This window comes from Hemicordylus capensis, chromosome 3, assembly GCF_027244095.1.
Source record: "Hemicordylus capensis ecotype Gifberg chromosome 3, rHemCap1.1.pri, whole genome shotgun sequence".
NCBI lineage: Eukaryota > Metazoa > Chordata > Lepidosauria > Squamata > Cordylidae > Hemicordylus > Hemicordylus capensis.
In genome coordinates, this window is record NC_069659.1 from 314,983,323 (window position 1) to 314,998,518 (window position 15,196).

At 45.2% G+C, this 15,196-nt stretch overlaps 1 protein-coding gene across 2 annotated transcripts in view; it reads right to left on the reverse strand.

Moving 5' to 3' along the window:
- The window catches only part of SLC9A9 (solute carrier family 9 member A9), a 455,942-nt gene that overhangs the window by 192,952 nt on the left and 247,794 nt on the right, over positions 1-15,196 (reverse strand). For both annotated transcript variants that reach the window (XM_053308421.1, XM_053308419.1), the window contains one exon: positions 2,524-2,637. In XM_053308421.1, coding sequence (XP_053164396.1) covers positions 2,524-2,637 — 114 coding nt within the window. The remainder of the gene's footprint in view (positions 1-2,523; positions 2,638-15,196) is intronic.

A 15,196-nucleotide genomic window follows, 5' to 3' on the forward strand; every position in this document is an offset into this window, starting at 1 on the left:
AAAATAAACAGAATAGTCATTATATGTGATTGTGGGAGAACCAAAATTAGTATTTTTGTATCATACTCACACCCACTTCTACCCATACAATTAATGAAACGCTTCAGTTCTAAGGTTCCTCTCTACTACTCTTGAACATCTTTCTGCCACTACCCATTTTACCTTCTCTGAATTTGTGATCCAAACTTGTCAGATAACAGCTTCTGCAATCTTTTAAAGAAACCCCATACTATAAATTGTACAGTCACCAACAATATTCTTTCTTCAAACAGTAATTCAAAAAGGATAGATGTAATCTGGGACTTGATTACTGTCTCATTTTCTCTCAGTTTATATTGTCTCTGTCCAGTATTCTTCACATCAGTGCTTCCCCTCTCCAATATTGATTATTTTTGTATGACTGAGAAAATGGGTTGGTTTTCTCATTATTTCTCTATGTTTCTAATGCCAAAGTTGCATAGCTATTTTAATAGCTATTTAATAGATAAGACAAAGAATAAAATTGCATCTCTTAATGTATACAGATATCTGGCTGGTAGCAGGTTTCCTCCAGGACCTCATCCTATGTACCACAGCTTTGCTAAAAGCTTGAACCATACTGTGGATGGTTGAAGATGAGAACTAATTGTGTGGTAACTTCTAGAGCATCCTTGATGGGGATTTGAGGAGCATATAGACCAAATTCAATTGCTACACTTCTAAATTATGGTATGTGGCAACTTGTACTAGACTTGTACTGTCTAGTAGTTCCTGCCTACTGCTGTAGATGGGCATAGAGCAAAGCAGGTGCTTGGGAAGCTGGACTCCACAGAGTATATAAAAGGATTCTGCTAAATGTGAGCTCAGTTTCATTAGGAAGCTTCCCCCAAGCTTAGGCACTTTCCAGATTAGATCCTGCAACGGGGTCAAGACAAATCTCTGAAGTGTGCACTTCCTGTGTTGTAACACTGCAGTCCCTACGCTGACAACAGGGTGCCGTTCATATTTCCAATGCCTTGTTTCGAATTTAATCGCTGCGATATAGTGCTATAACCTTGTATATCCAGCATTAAAAAATTGCTGGTTTTTTTCAGGTTGTTAGTTTTCGCAAGACTGCTCCCCCTGCTGGGCACTTTGCTATTTACATTTTGAATGCGATTTGCCTGAACGGAAGCATTTTGCCGCTGTTGGGCAGCTAATCTGGAAAGTGCCTTAGTCAGACAAGCTGAATGATTGAATAGGTCCTTTGATCTCAAGGCCCAGAATATTCCCTAAACTGTGGCCTCTGGGATAGCTCAAGAACCCTATAGTTCCCTGGAGCCTTAAAGTTAAATCCCAGCAAACACTGACTCTTCATTAGCTTCTCAAGGGTTCTTCTATGACATGGTTAATGCTGCTGGCAGAAAAGCTTCCCTGAAAAACAGCCTGGATTGTGAGTGTGTTCTTAGCTGGCACAGCTCTGGGGGTTGATTTATGGTGGTAAAATAGTGCTGGATTAATCCCTCCTTCTCCATGCACACAGCCATGATCTGAATCATTTCTGCCCCCCCGCTTGCTTTTATTAATAAAGTGGGCAGTTCTAGGGATAACTGCCTGCTCCCAAGGGTTTCTGCCTGCTTTACAAGATCATCGGAGGAGGCTCTGCTCTGCATACTGATAGTGAGAGCTGTTGAGCACATAGGACAGGGCCTTCTCAGTCATTGCCCCCAGGCTTTGGAATGCTCTCCCAGCTGGCATCCACGCCTCAGCCTCCATTATAGTTTATAGAAAACAAGTAAACACGTGGTTCTTCACCCGGCTTTTATGAGAGTACAGTTTTTACTGCTGCTGCTTTGTGTTTTTGCTGTTACTGTTTTATATAGTTTTTTAAATTTCTGAATAGAGAGATATTATTTTTATATTTATATTTAATATCTGTACCTTTTGTATTTTATTTGTTCATTGTTTTAATTATATTGTAAACTGCTTTGGGATTATTTCATGAAAAGGGTTATAGAAATCAAGCAATACATCAGCAGACCTCTTAAAAATAAAATTAAGTGAGCATCTAGTTTGGTCCCAAAGTTGTTTGATCCAGCTGCTTGCACCTGGAGAATTGCAGTAAACTATTTCCCCATGCAGAAAGAGATCTCTGGAATCTGGATTATATCTGCAATAATGAATGAACTGAATATAAATACATTCAGCTCCATAGTACATGTTGCCTATTCAATATGTGAGAACAGCCATGTACAAAGCAGACCTCTTCTAATAACTCAGCTATATATAACAACTCACTGAAAAAGGCTAATGCATAAAAACTTAGACCTGGTACATAAAAAACAAAACAAAACACTGAGGATGATCTGAGGATTGTCTGTTCTATCAGGTGCCTGAGGAGATCATAGAGGTTCAACTGCTCACACAGACCTGTACTGAAGACAGAAACTGTTCCCCAGCTGTCTCACACAACCTTCTCATCCTGAGGTCTTTTGGACTTGGCTCTTAAAAAGTCAGTACACATTTTTCATGCAATAAATCTCTAGTACTTAAAACAAAGGATACAAATGCTCCAAATATGAACAGTGCATTGAAGATGTGGTTTTGGAAAGTGAATAATGCTAGTCCCATATAGCAGAAGATAACATTCTCAGCCAAAAAATTCATGAACTCGAACAGCTGAAATGAGAAAGAAACAGAAAATTTTAAAATTACCATTCAGTTTTTAGTCAGCCAATGCCCATCACATGTTCAACAGGCAAAACCATTTGAAAAAAACCAAACATTATGACTTCTGCCTTGCTGCTTTGCTAACTGGATTGACTCTCTCTTTTTCCCAGGCCTCTGGTGTGTGGGGCAAAGAGAGAGCTATCCTGCTTCCAAAGCTGCAAGACAGCAGGCAAGCCACCACTCTGTTCTAAAAGCACTGCTGAGATAAGCAGCTGGGGAAAGGAGAAGATGGTGCGCAAGGGTATGGGACATGGGACTGGGCCAGCTCCACCTCCATCTCTATCTCCATCTCCCTCTAGGGATATGCACAGAACCAGTGACTGTCGGTTTGAAGGTGGTGGTGGGGATAATTGTAAGGACTGGGGAGGGTGCTCTAACCACCCACCCCCCATGTTTCCTCCGCCAGTGCTGTCATTAAAATTGGTTCAATATGCGCACGTGCAGCAAACACATCCGGCCACTTCCGGTCTGGGATGTACCGGGGCGGCAAGGAGGTATGCTACCGCCTGCTAGACTGATTTTAATGACAATGCTGGTGGGGGGAATGCAGTGGGGGGTGGGGTAAGTGTACCCTCCCCAGTCCTTAAAGTTACCACCCCCACCTTCAAACTGGCTGAACTGCTGGACTTTTGAACAGGTTTGGAGGTCCATAAAGGGCCTCCGGACCGGTTCCGTGCACATCCCTATTGCTCTCATGTGCCTTCCCCTTCTCCCAGCTGTTTAACTTCTGGGCCCATCATGGATGGGTTTTAAAAACCCTGTGCCTGGCATGCTCAGAAGGTAAACAGCCAGGAGAAAGGAGAGATGTGCAAGAGTAAGGCAGGTGAAGCTAGTCTGGCTGGTCCAGCCCTTTGATGCTTGCATCTGTATCAGGGATGTGGCCAGCATAGGTGGCATCAGCCCTCAAGCCAGCACTGGTATTTGGATTTAAGACTTTAAGTCCCAGAACTCAGGGTTGTAAGCAATGGTCTCAGCCAGTATGTAGACTAGGGGTTGTCAAACTTGGGTCCCCAGATGTTGATGGACTTCAATTTCCATAATCCCCAGTCAGAATGGCCTTTGGATATTGTGACTGGGGATTATAGGTGCAGAAGTCCAATCTGGGGACCCAAGTTTGAGAACCCCTGATGACACTTAAAAGACAGGTCACTTAATATGAGGAGGAGAATTATCATAACTGGGGCATATGTACTGGGGCATAAGTCAAGGGTGTGTGTGTGTGTGTGTGTATTGTCTTAATCATAGGTACTCTGCAAAATAACCCACATTTACTACTCTTAAATGTGGTCTAAGCTGTGCTCATGAGGGGGGAAAAAATCTAAGAATAATAGTTCAAGCAAATAGCCAGGCACGATTCATCTCCAAACCTCTAATTACATATGCTGGCTGAAACGCCATTGATTTCATCCCAGTGTTAAGGGTTTGGGTACTAGGTTGCTTAGTACTAGGTATGTGCATGAATCAATTTTTTTAATTCAATTTGTGCCTAAATTGAATCACCCCTGATTAGTTTTGTGTCTGAATCTGTTCCCCCGAATTACCCCAGATTTGATTTGGATTTGATTCAGATTTGGATCAATTTGGACCACTTATAAAGGTCCTAGGGGCACCAAATTGGGATGGTGGGTAGGTCCCCATGGGTGCCACCTACCCATCAGATTTCAAGGTAATGGGGCACTTGGTTGATTTTTAATGATTGGGGTTTTTTGTTTTTGTTTTTAATGGTTGTTTTTTTTTTACATTTCCTCCATAGGAAATAATGGGGATTCGAAGTTGCCCTATCCTAACCCTAACATGGATCCCCAGCTTTAATTTTTTTAAAAGCTAAGCTTGTAGAAGTAGAGTTATGGAGCAAAATGTGCGGTCGCTATTTTTCAAGTGTTTGGATTCTTTGTTATATAATAACTTTTCCTCATAATGAATCCCTAGGAGGATTCATTGCACACCTTCATTTCTTCTATACATGTTGACTGTCATTGGACAGTGTCAACTGTCAACTGCCATGTGTCAACTACAACCCCCCCCCCACACACACACTGGTGTATTCAGCTTATTTTTTTTAGGAATTTTTGAAGTGTTTAGATTTTTTGGTGTCTTCATTACACACCTTCATTTCTTCTGTTAATTTTGACCCCATTGCTTTGCGGGTGGGGGTGGGGAATTAGTAGCATCCCATGTGCCAACCACCCCTCCACCCGTAAGCCACTGGGTACTCAGTTTTAGGAATTTTTGAGGTGTTTAGACTCTTTGGTGTGTGTAATGAATCCACAAAGGGATTCATTATGAGGAAAGGTTGTTAGACACCAGTGTCTAAACACTTAAAAAATTCCTTGAACATAAACTGAATAGTACCCCACTGCCAAAACCTCTGAAAACTGTTTTGAAAATTTGTGTGACATTGGTCTTTTTTGTGAATTTGCTCTTACAGATTCTTCATCCTATGCAAAAATCAGTTAAAGGGACTTTTGTGGCGAAATGAGTCTGTGCTCAATTGGTTCCTCATTCTGGAAAGTCTGCTGATTTTAATGTTTCAAAATCACAGTATTAGAAAGGTTGCTATGGAGACATTTCTCTTTACATATTCAATGGGGCTTATGTATTTTTTATTGCTAAAGGATGATGAAGGGTAAAGCAAACACTTTACCCTTTGTCAGAAATGTTATTTCAAACAAAGATTGAAGGAGATGCATGGTTATCGATGCAACACAGAGGTGCAAGAGTAGTCTTGCCTGCAGTAGTGAATCCATCAAAGATATGGAGCACATGGATTGTATGGTTCATGGTTTCTGCTGCATCACTGAGTATATAGTTTCACCCCAAATAGTTAAAAATGAAAACTTTAACAAGAAATGTCTTTGTTGTAGTGTGAAAGAAGTGCAAATTGAGAAATCGATTGATGTGGATGCGGCTGGTGTTCTATTTAAATTAGGAGGAAACCCATCCATTTTAGTAGTTATTTTTATTATGCATCCTCTACTTCCTCAAGTGGTGTCAGATTCAAAGGGTAAGTACTCCTTGAGTCTGTACAGCCAATCATTGTCAGAGAGAGGGAGGCAAAGTGAAGACTCTATATACAGGTACCCCTCATCAGATGCCTAGAGGGGGAACTTCTGTCTCCTCCTCCTGCTTCTTCTTCTCTCTCTCTCTCATCGGTCACATTCACACATAACATGGAACTGGAGTTTTAGGGGGTGGAGTTTTCCTCACTGCGTTGTCCGAATGATTGTAACTCTGGTTCCATGCAGAGACACACCCTCAGTTACAATTTTGTAACTGCAATTTGAACCCTTGGGTTGTAGAGAGTTTGTCTCCCCAATCTGAGGTTCCACACAGCCTGCATGTCATCCAAATTCTGAACCACAGGCTGTGCTAGCTATAGCCAGAATTGAGGGAGGAAGCTCCTCCCTCCCATTTGACATGATTGGCTGTTCAAGCTGTCCTTCATGCCAGCCCACATCTGTGTTATGTGCTAATGTGGGCTCTCCCTCTCACACACATGTGTGCACGCGCACAAACACATACTCCTGCTGCTGCTATCCATCCCCATTCCTTTGTAGAAGGGCTTATCTTCTCCAAGCCCAGGTGGGCTAACTCTTTCAAAATTCGAGGACTAGGAGAGATCTCCATGAGTTCATCTCTGAGGCACGGCCTATCAGTCAGCCATTTTGGGCTATTAAAAATCTGTATCCCAATCACAAAAATTGTTGGTCAGCAACAATAACAATAACAATATTATTTTATTTTGTTTACACACAGAGGCAGGTCTCACGATACGTGAGACCTGCTTTCACTGGAACTGCGGGGAGAGCGGGCTAAGCCCTGGGCGGCCAGATTGGCCGTCCACATGATTGCTGGCTCCGTGACAGAGCTGGCGGGGGCTGGGGGGAGCAGGGGCCACGTGGCCCCCAGAAGCCCCAGTATGCCCTGCGCGAGCATGCAGGGCATACTGGGGAGATCCCCGGACCCGAGAGGTGGCTTTCCGCCTCCCGGTTGGGGGCCTACTTGCGAGTAGCCATGGTGCAGAGCCGCGCTGTATCTACTCATGATCAGATAGCCCAGGTTGGTGGAGCGCTCGCAAAGGGGCGGGCTAAGGGGCGGGCTACAAGCGAGCCCGGTGGTTCTTACAATTAACAAAAATCGGGCTAGGCTCCCCTAGCCCGATTTTTGTTAATCGTATGAATAACCCCACAGTCTCCTAGATGTTATTGACTGGATTTGGTACTTTAATTATTGGGCCCTTTCCAAGGGTCTAGGGTTGTTGTTGTTCTTGCTGTTGTTATTATCAGTATTCAGAATAACATAAGGAAAAGAACCAGGTCTCTGCCTCCTTGTGTGTACAATCTAAATTTAAAAGAGAGACATCAAGAGGAAGAATAAAAGTTTACAGAGAAAGAGAGGGGTGGGGGAGAGTGGGAGAGGCAAGAGCAACAAAGGAGGAATATGAGCAATTCTGGTTATTTGTATTTAGGTTTTGTTATGATTGGTGATAAATATTAGGGGTTTAAGATACTTTATAGCCCTGAGGTCTGAGAAAGGATTTGAAGGAAGAAAAGGGGTAGCACCACATAAGAGTTCTGAGATGGAACTGGCATAAGAGAAAGGGTAGGATTGTTAAAAGGCAGGAGCAAGAATGGATAGGTATGTTTGATTTGGAGGACTGAAGATCACAGTCAGAAATAGATAAGGAAGTAACACAGGGCGAAACAAAGACACAGGGGGCACAAGCAGGTAGTTTTGGTGCCCGTACCTGAAGGGGTTTGGAGCCCCCCCCCACGAGTTAAAATTAAGAAGTTAAAGGGTTTTTAAAAAAAGTTAAACCTGCATTTTTGGAAGTTCTCCTGTGGAGGGCCTCCCATGAAGAATGCCACTGCTGCCCCACAGCAATGAACCACAGTGCTGAAAGATCCGGGGGGGGGGCCTCCTGCTGCCACCCCACCCCGTGGCTGCCCTGCGGCACCGAACTGTAGCACCAAAAACTTCAAGAATTCTAGCCACCATGTGCACGGCCGGGATGTGTAAAGGGTGAGCCGAGCAGGCCTCCCCCACTCCCATGCTGATGACAGTGGCATGTGTAGCAGAAGCGGCCACTGGGCCTCACTGTTCTGCCCAGCAGCCCTTGAGAACTGTAAGGTGCTCCAGCGCACCTGTGCCATTGGAATAGAGTCATAGGCTTGCAACACTCATCGTCATAGTTGCAACACTTTATTCTAATTTCACAGGCGTGCTGGAACACCTCACCGTTCTCAAGGGCTGCTGAGCTGAACAGTCAGATGCAGCGGCCAATCCCTCTCCACCCACCACAGCTGCTGCCACCACCACAGGGGCAGGGGAAGCCTGCTCGGCTCACCCCCCGCCCCAGCCGCTCACATGGCAGCTCGAATTCTTGAAATTTTTGGTGCCATGGTTCAGTGCCGTGGAGCAGCAGCAGGGTGGGCGTGGGGTGGGTTGGCGGCAGGAGGCCCCCCTGGGCCTTCGAGGCCACGAACCGGGTCCCCAAGGTCTGGGAGTAAGAGCACCTCTGGGCACAAGGAATTTGTCCTTACTATAAGTTTTTATTACTTATAGAAGTAGATGGGAAGCCAATGTGGGAATTTTAAGGGAGTGAGGAATGAAATGTCTGAGGAATGAAACAGACAAATGACTTTGGTAGCAGAATTTTAGATGAAGGTGAGAACACTGAGATGTGTGAAGGACAGGTCATGGAAAAGTGGCAGTTCGTAAGATGCACTGATTGGAACATGAATCCAAGTTTCAGTTTGTAGGGGAAGAATGGCAGTTCATTCCCCAAATAGTAAAGCAAAATCAGTTTGGTGAGAAAGCAGCAAAGCAAGAGGTCTTGAGACAGTTAAACAGGAACATAGGAAGCTGCCATACACTGAGTCAGACTATTGGTTTCTCTAGCTCAGTATTGTCTTCACAGACTGGCAGCGGCTTCTCCAAGGTTGCAGGCAGGAACCTCTCTCAGCCCTATCTTGGAGAAGCCAGGGAGGGAACTTGAAACCTTCTGCTCTTCCCAGAGTAGCTCCATCCCCTGAAGGGAATGTCTTACAGTGCTCACACTTCTAGTCTCCCATTCATATGCAACCAGGGTGGACCCTGCTTAGTTAAGGGGACAAGTCATGCTTGCTACCACAAGACAAGCTCTCCTCTTATTTAGTACTGAAAAACTACAAGGGTTTATTTAAAGAAAAGGTTACAAATGAATGTGAAAAAGCCTGCAGCTTAATTTCAGCTGTAGCTCATAGATGAAGAGAGAGACCAAAACAAACAGCCATCTATTGAGAGACAAAATGGAGACTAACACTGGAAGAATGAAGAAGGGAGGAATCCAGCACTTTTATCCATGACCCTAAACCCCCAGTTGTCACTATGAGACATTGAAGCTGAGAGCTGATGTTGCCAGGGTCCCAGCTCCAACACAGTTGAGGGAAAGAAGAGAAAAGATTGTTTAGGAAATATGATTTAGGAAGCAGTGATATGTGACTTGACTGCCAAGTCAATAATACATCTATCCCAGACAATTCCTGACTTTACCTGGAGTAAACTCCAGTGTGGTTCCAGCGTGATTGGGTTCCTAGTGCCTTGCTACATGGCGATGACATTGTTGCCATCTATCAGGGTGTAAGAATCTCTGCTCCTGCCAGGCCTTTCCCAGGGCATTCCCCACTGCCACCCTCCACTTCATGCAACTTAACAAGGTAAGGTGGTACAAAAGTTACTGAGGCGCTGGACGCTGAGGACCATTCATCCCACCACATCCAGGGACACTGCTAACCTTGGGAAATATAGTGCCCATGAATCTCTGTCTCCCTGTGAGAGCTAGTGAGGATGGTAGATAGAAGGAAAAGGGTTCCATTAAGCTCTTTGGGGATCCCCACCCATGCATAGGATGGATTGTGCCCTTACATTTAAGATGACCTTTCCTTCTAGCAACGAATAATAGTTTTTGCTAATTGCATTGGAAGTTATTGCACACATCCTTTAAAATCTCAGAAGGGTATCTATATTAAGGCAATGTGGTATGAACTTTTATTCAAATTGAATTAATTAAGAAATGAAAAAGCACATCATTAATCTACTAAAATCTGAAATCCTCGGTAAATCCACTTGCTTACTCCCAAGAATTTCTGTGACATTAAGACTGCATTCTCACATAATGTGAAACTGGAAGTTGCTGAACTAGCAAGTAATTTTTCCTAACCATCTACCACATCGGAGACATCCGTCCAACCACAGCTCGGCAACCTCCTGTTTCAGGTTAGAGGAGCCTCTCCCTCTTCCTGGTCTGCTGAATCCGCATCCCAGCAAGCTCTGTAGTGCTTGCATCGCCAGACAGTGGGCCAGGCATCCAAACATCTGCAGGGTGGCAGCCATTGGCCACAATCTTGGAGGAGGTGTGCTGAGCACAATCATGCCCTTTCAAAATGGACCATCCACCCTCAGCAGAAAAAGGGCATTTAAATCCCTTTAAATGGCATGCAAGCCCGTCTTCTGATAGCGATTGTACCACTGCCCTTGTAAGAGCCCCGCGGCAAAACAGTCTTGCACAAGCACAATTTCTGGTGGCGTATGTGTGTGCGCACGCTGAGGGGCACCATTATTCTGTTAGTCCAGGGAGGGAACATGTATATGAGAGAGGGCAAATGATCCTGGGGTCTGGCCTGCTGTTACCAAGGATACTCTTCAGATGGCTGACCCCGGCAAAACAGCCCATGGAGACCAAACCACACTCCTGACCCTGTATCGGCTTGCTGGCCAGGGATTAGCCCTCTCATGAGAGGGCCAGTGCACTAGGGAGGACCTTAGGCTCAAAAACCTTTGGTCTTCCATCGGACTGCATTCTCATGAGTTGAGCCATCCAAATAAAGGGCCCCTGCTTGTGTGGGCCCACTGCTCTCTCTGGTTAATTACAGAACCTTTACACAGTGGCCCTCTCCTCTCCAGGGAACCCTTTAATGCACCCAAAGGAGAATGTGATTATCCATGTGTGCGGCCGTCACTGGGTGGACAGACTAGAGAAACACTGGGACTGGGGACAGATCTTTGCTCTCATTCAAATTTCCTGAGTTTGGACCTGCGTTGCAGTATATGCAGATCAGCTGCCATAGGGAATCTTGGGTGAGGTGAGCCCTGATTTTCATCTATCCCAGGAAAGTGGGGTCGCCGTGTCGGACAAAAATAAACATGGATATGTCCCAAGGGGTGACTGGACAGGCAAAGGGCTCATTTGGACTGCTTCCTCGCAGCAGTCAATAAGACTGGGAGAAGTGTTGTGAGGGTACCTGTCTCCGCAGCTTGTCTGTGTTAGGCAACCAGGCTGCGTGGCATCTGCCCTCCAGCCTGCATGCATGTCTCCATGGCCTAACACTATCTTGAGAGAGTGGTCCATGAGAGAAGGGCTTTGGTCACACATTATTATCAGTTCAGCCCAATTCTCCCATCCCCCCAGATGGTTCTTCTCATGGGCTGTGAATGGGTATCTGCATGGCCTTTTACTCTAATGAGAGAGTGGTCCACTCTGGAGCAGCATCTGTCATCATTACAGAGGGGGAATCTCCCCTGTCACTTGAAGCAATTCTGCTCCTGCTGGCCAATTCTTCTCACGAGTAAGCCTAGGGACTCCACACATTAACCCAAGAGGAAGGGCTGGGCAAAAAAAAAAGGGACCTAAGCCGTTCAAAAATTCCTGGGTGGAGCTGCCTTTTAAAACCAACCCCAGGTATCAATGCCCTGCCATTTGATACCTTCCTAGTGATCTAATCTGGTTGCCCAGTTTATGATGCCACCATGACTGCATGTGCTAGTGAACAGACTTCTTTATCCCTTCATTGTCAGAGATCAAAGCACATAGCACCCATCTTGCCATCCTGTCCCCTTTCTCTCCTGATTGCCAGGAGGGGAGAACAAGGAACAGAGTGGGAAGAGGGCATTCCCCAATGTTACTTTCCCTTTGAGAGGCTTAGAAGCTGGATGGGACAAGGTGGCATCCCTGTTGCTGGGCAACTGCTTTATTAAATTGGAGGCTGGAGGGAGGCACGTGCTCAGAGAGGCGACTCAAAAGAAGTGCCACAGGCATGGAGTGGTTGCAATCCCAGTTGGGTCTGGGCTGCCCCCTCTATGATTAGGGTTCCAGAAAAAACACAACACTGCTGTGGTGGCGGCATCTGCATTTGGACTTAATGCTGCTGATCCCAAACCTCTGGTTGGGGTAGCAAAACTCACTAGAAACTGAAGGTTCAAATTTGAGTTTGGCAAGGAAAACTGCGGGCTGCTTTTGCCGCAAAACCACTATTTCATGCATTTGGACATACGTGAATCCCAACTTCTGCCCCATTTAACTGTGTTTCCCGTTACATGCAAATGCAGTCAAAGTAAATTATTTCAGTCAGTCAGTCAGTAAATAAATAATAAATAAGGCAACTGGCATTCCTCATAGTCTACTACAAGAAGACTGATGACCCCCTGAGTCCTAGAAAACTAGATCCCTTGATATCTATCCGTTGCTTCCCTGTAACCCCATACAACTGTGGAATATATGTCAATAAAATAGCCATGTTGGCATGGCTGATCATGAGGGTCTGTTCCAGCCAATCCCCATCCTATCTCTTTGTGGGTGGAAAGGATCCATGTGTTCACACACACACTGCAGCAGTATACCATGACCTTGCTAACTGAGCAAAGAGGCACCTTTTAAAGTGCTGTCTCATATTTAGCAGGGGGAGAGCAAATGCCCATATCTAACTAGTACAGCATCCTGCAGTGGCTGTTGCTGGTGTCTGCCTTATATTTCTTTTTAGATTATGAGCTCTTTTGGAGACAGGGAACCATTTTGTTTCTTTTCTTTTTTTTTAACGTGATCTGCTATGAGAACTATTGTGCTGTATTTATTTTATTTTATTTGTTTTTCAAATTTGTAGACCACCCCAAACTTCCATCTCTGGGTGGTTTACCACAACCACCCAGAGATGGATTAAACAACAGATTTAAAAAACCTTTAAAAACCTTAAAACAGTTTTAAAGCACAGTCCATTTAAAAAGCTTGGGTGAAAAAGTAAGTACTTATAAACTTCCAAAAAGCTGTCAGAGATGGGGAGGCTCTTATTTCAGTAGGGAATGCATTCCAGAGTCCCAGGGCAACAACTGAGAAGGCCAAACTGTGGCAGGAGGTCTGGTGCAGGGTGTCATCAATATGCTGATGACAGCCAGATCTACATCTCCATCTTGACCTCATCAGGAAATGGCATATCTTCCCTAAATGCCTGCCTGGAGGAAGTAATAGGTTGGATGAGGGATAACAAACTGAACTTGAATCCAAATAAGACAGAGGCACTGACTGTGGGGCATCAGAACCCAAGAGATGGTTTAGATCTGCCTGTTCTGGATGGGGTTACACTCTTTCTGAGAGATCAGGTACGGAGCTTGGGAGTGCTCTGGACCCAAATCTCTCTCTGGTTTCTCAGGTTGAGGCAGTGGTCAGGAGAGTTTTTTTATCAGCTTTGGCTGATACATCAGCTACATCCATTTCTAGTGGTAAATGACCTTAAAACAGTGGTACATATGCTGTAACCTCTAGACTTGACTACTGTAATGAGCTCTACGTGGAGCTGCCTATGTACATAGTCCGGAAATTAAAATTGGTACAGAATATGGCAGCCAGATTGGTCTCTGGGACAACCCAAAAGGATCATATAACACCAGTTTTGAAAGAACTGCACAGGCTGCCGATATGTTTCTGGGTGAAATACAAAGTGCTGGTTATTACCTATAAAGCCCTTAATGGCTTGGGTCCAGGCTATTTAAGAGAGCATCTTCTTTGTCATGAACTCTGCTGCCTTTTATGATCTTTTGGAGAGTTCTGGTTATGGTTGTCACCAGGTCGTCTGGTGGCGACTCAAGACCGGGATTTCTCTGTGGCTTTGGAATATGCTTCCTGCTGAAATAAGAGCATCTCCTTCTCTATTTGTTTTCAGGATGACCCTCAAGAGCCTCCTGTTCTTTTAATTAGAATTAATTTTAATAATTTTAATAATTTGTTTTAATAACTCTTTTATACTATTATTTTTATTGTGTCTTGTGTATTTTAATTGGTGTGGGCTTGAAAAAATATATTTTAAATCTTGTGCACTGCCTAGAGATGTACATATCAGGCGATATAGACATATGATCAATCAATCAATCAATAATTGCAGATGACCCTTCCAGAGGATTTCAATGGGTGGTGGGGCTCATGGAGAAGAAGACGTACTCTTATATGATTGAGTGGTTGCTTCTCAGCTCCAGGCAGTTTTGGATGACACAGATTATTTAGATCCTTTCCAGACTGGGTTTCCAGTGGGCTATGGGGTTGAGACTGCCTTGGTCGGCCTGATAGATGATCTCCAATTGGCGATCGACAGTGGGAGTGTGACTCTGCGGATCCTTTTGGATCTCTTGGTGGCTTTCGATACCATTGACCATGGTATCCTGCTGGGTTGCCTGAAGGAGGTGGGATTGGGTGGCGCTGTTTTACAGTGGTTCCGTTTCTACCTCTCTGGCAGATTCCAGATGGTGGCACTTGGAGTCTATTGCTCTGAAAAGTGGGAGCTAAAGAGGCGAGTCTCACGATCAGTGAGACTCTCCGGAAGGGGGTTTGTGGGGAGAGCGGGCTTAGCCCGCTCACTCCACAGATGATCAAGCTGGCAGCCCTGGGCAGCCGGATCAGCCGCCCACATGACTGCCAGGTCCATCATGGAGCCAGCAGGGGCTGCACGGCCCCTGGAAGTTCCAGGATGCCCCGCGCGAATGTGCGAGGCATTCTGGAGAGACCCCCGAGTCAGTGAAGCTGCTTGCAGCCTCCCAGTTGGGGGTCTACTCGTGTGTTGCAAAAAGAGGAGGTTAATGAAGCGCTCGCCCAAAAGCGGGCTAGGTGATTGTGAGAATCGCCTCATTGTGTGGGGTTTCACAAGGCTCCCTACTGTCTCCAATGCTTTTTAACATCTACATGAAACCGCTGGGAGAGATCGTCAGGAAGCTTGGTATGGGATGCTATCAATATGCTGATGACGCCCAGATCTATTTTCTATACCAACTTCATCAGGAAATGCTATGACCCCCCTAAATGCCTGCCTGGAGGCGCTATTGGGCTGGATGAGAGATAACAGACTGAAGTTGATTCCAAACAAGCCAGAGGTATTGTCTGTAGGGGGTTCAGATCCAAGAGATGGTTTAGATTTGCCTGTATTGGAAGGGGTTACACTCTCCCTTAAAGATCAGGTTCATATTCTGGGAGTGCTCCTGGATCCCAAACTCTTCTTGGTCTCTCAAGTTGAGGCTGTGGCCAGGAGTGCTTTTTCTCAGCTTCGGCTGATATTCCAGATACATCCATTCTTGGAGACTAGTGACCTTAAAATGGTGGTGCATATGCTGGTAACCTCTAGGCTTGATTACTGTAATGCACTCTACGGGGGGATGCCTTTGTATGTCATTCAGAAACTACAATTGGTACAGAATGAGGCAACCAGACTGGTCT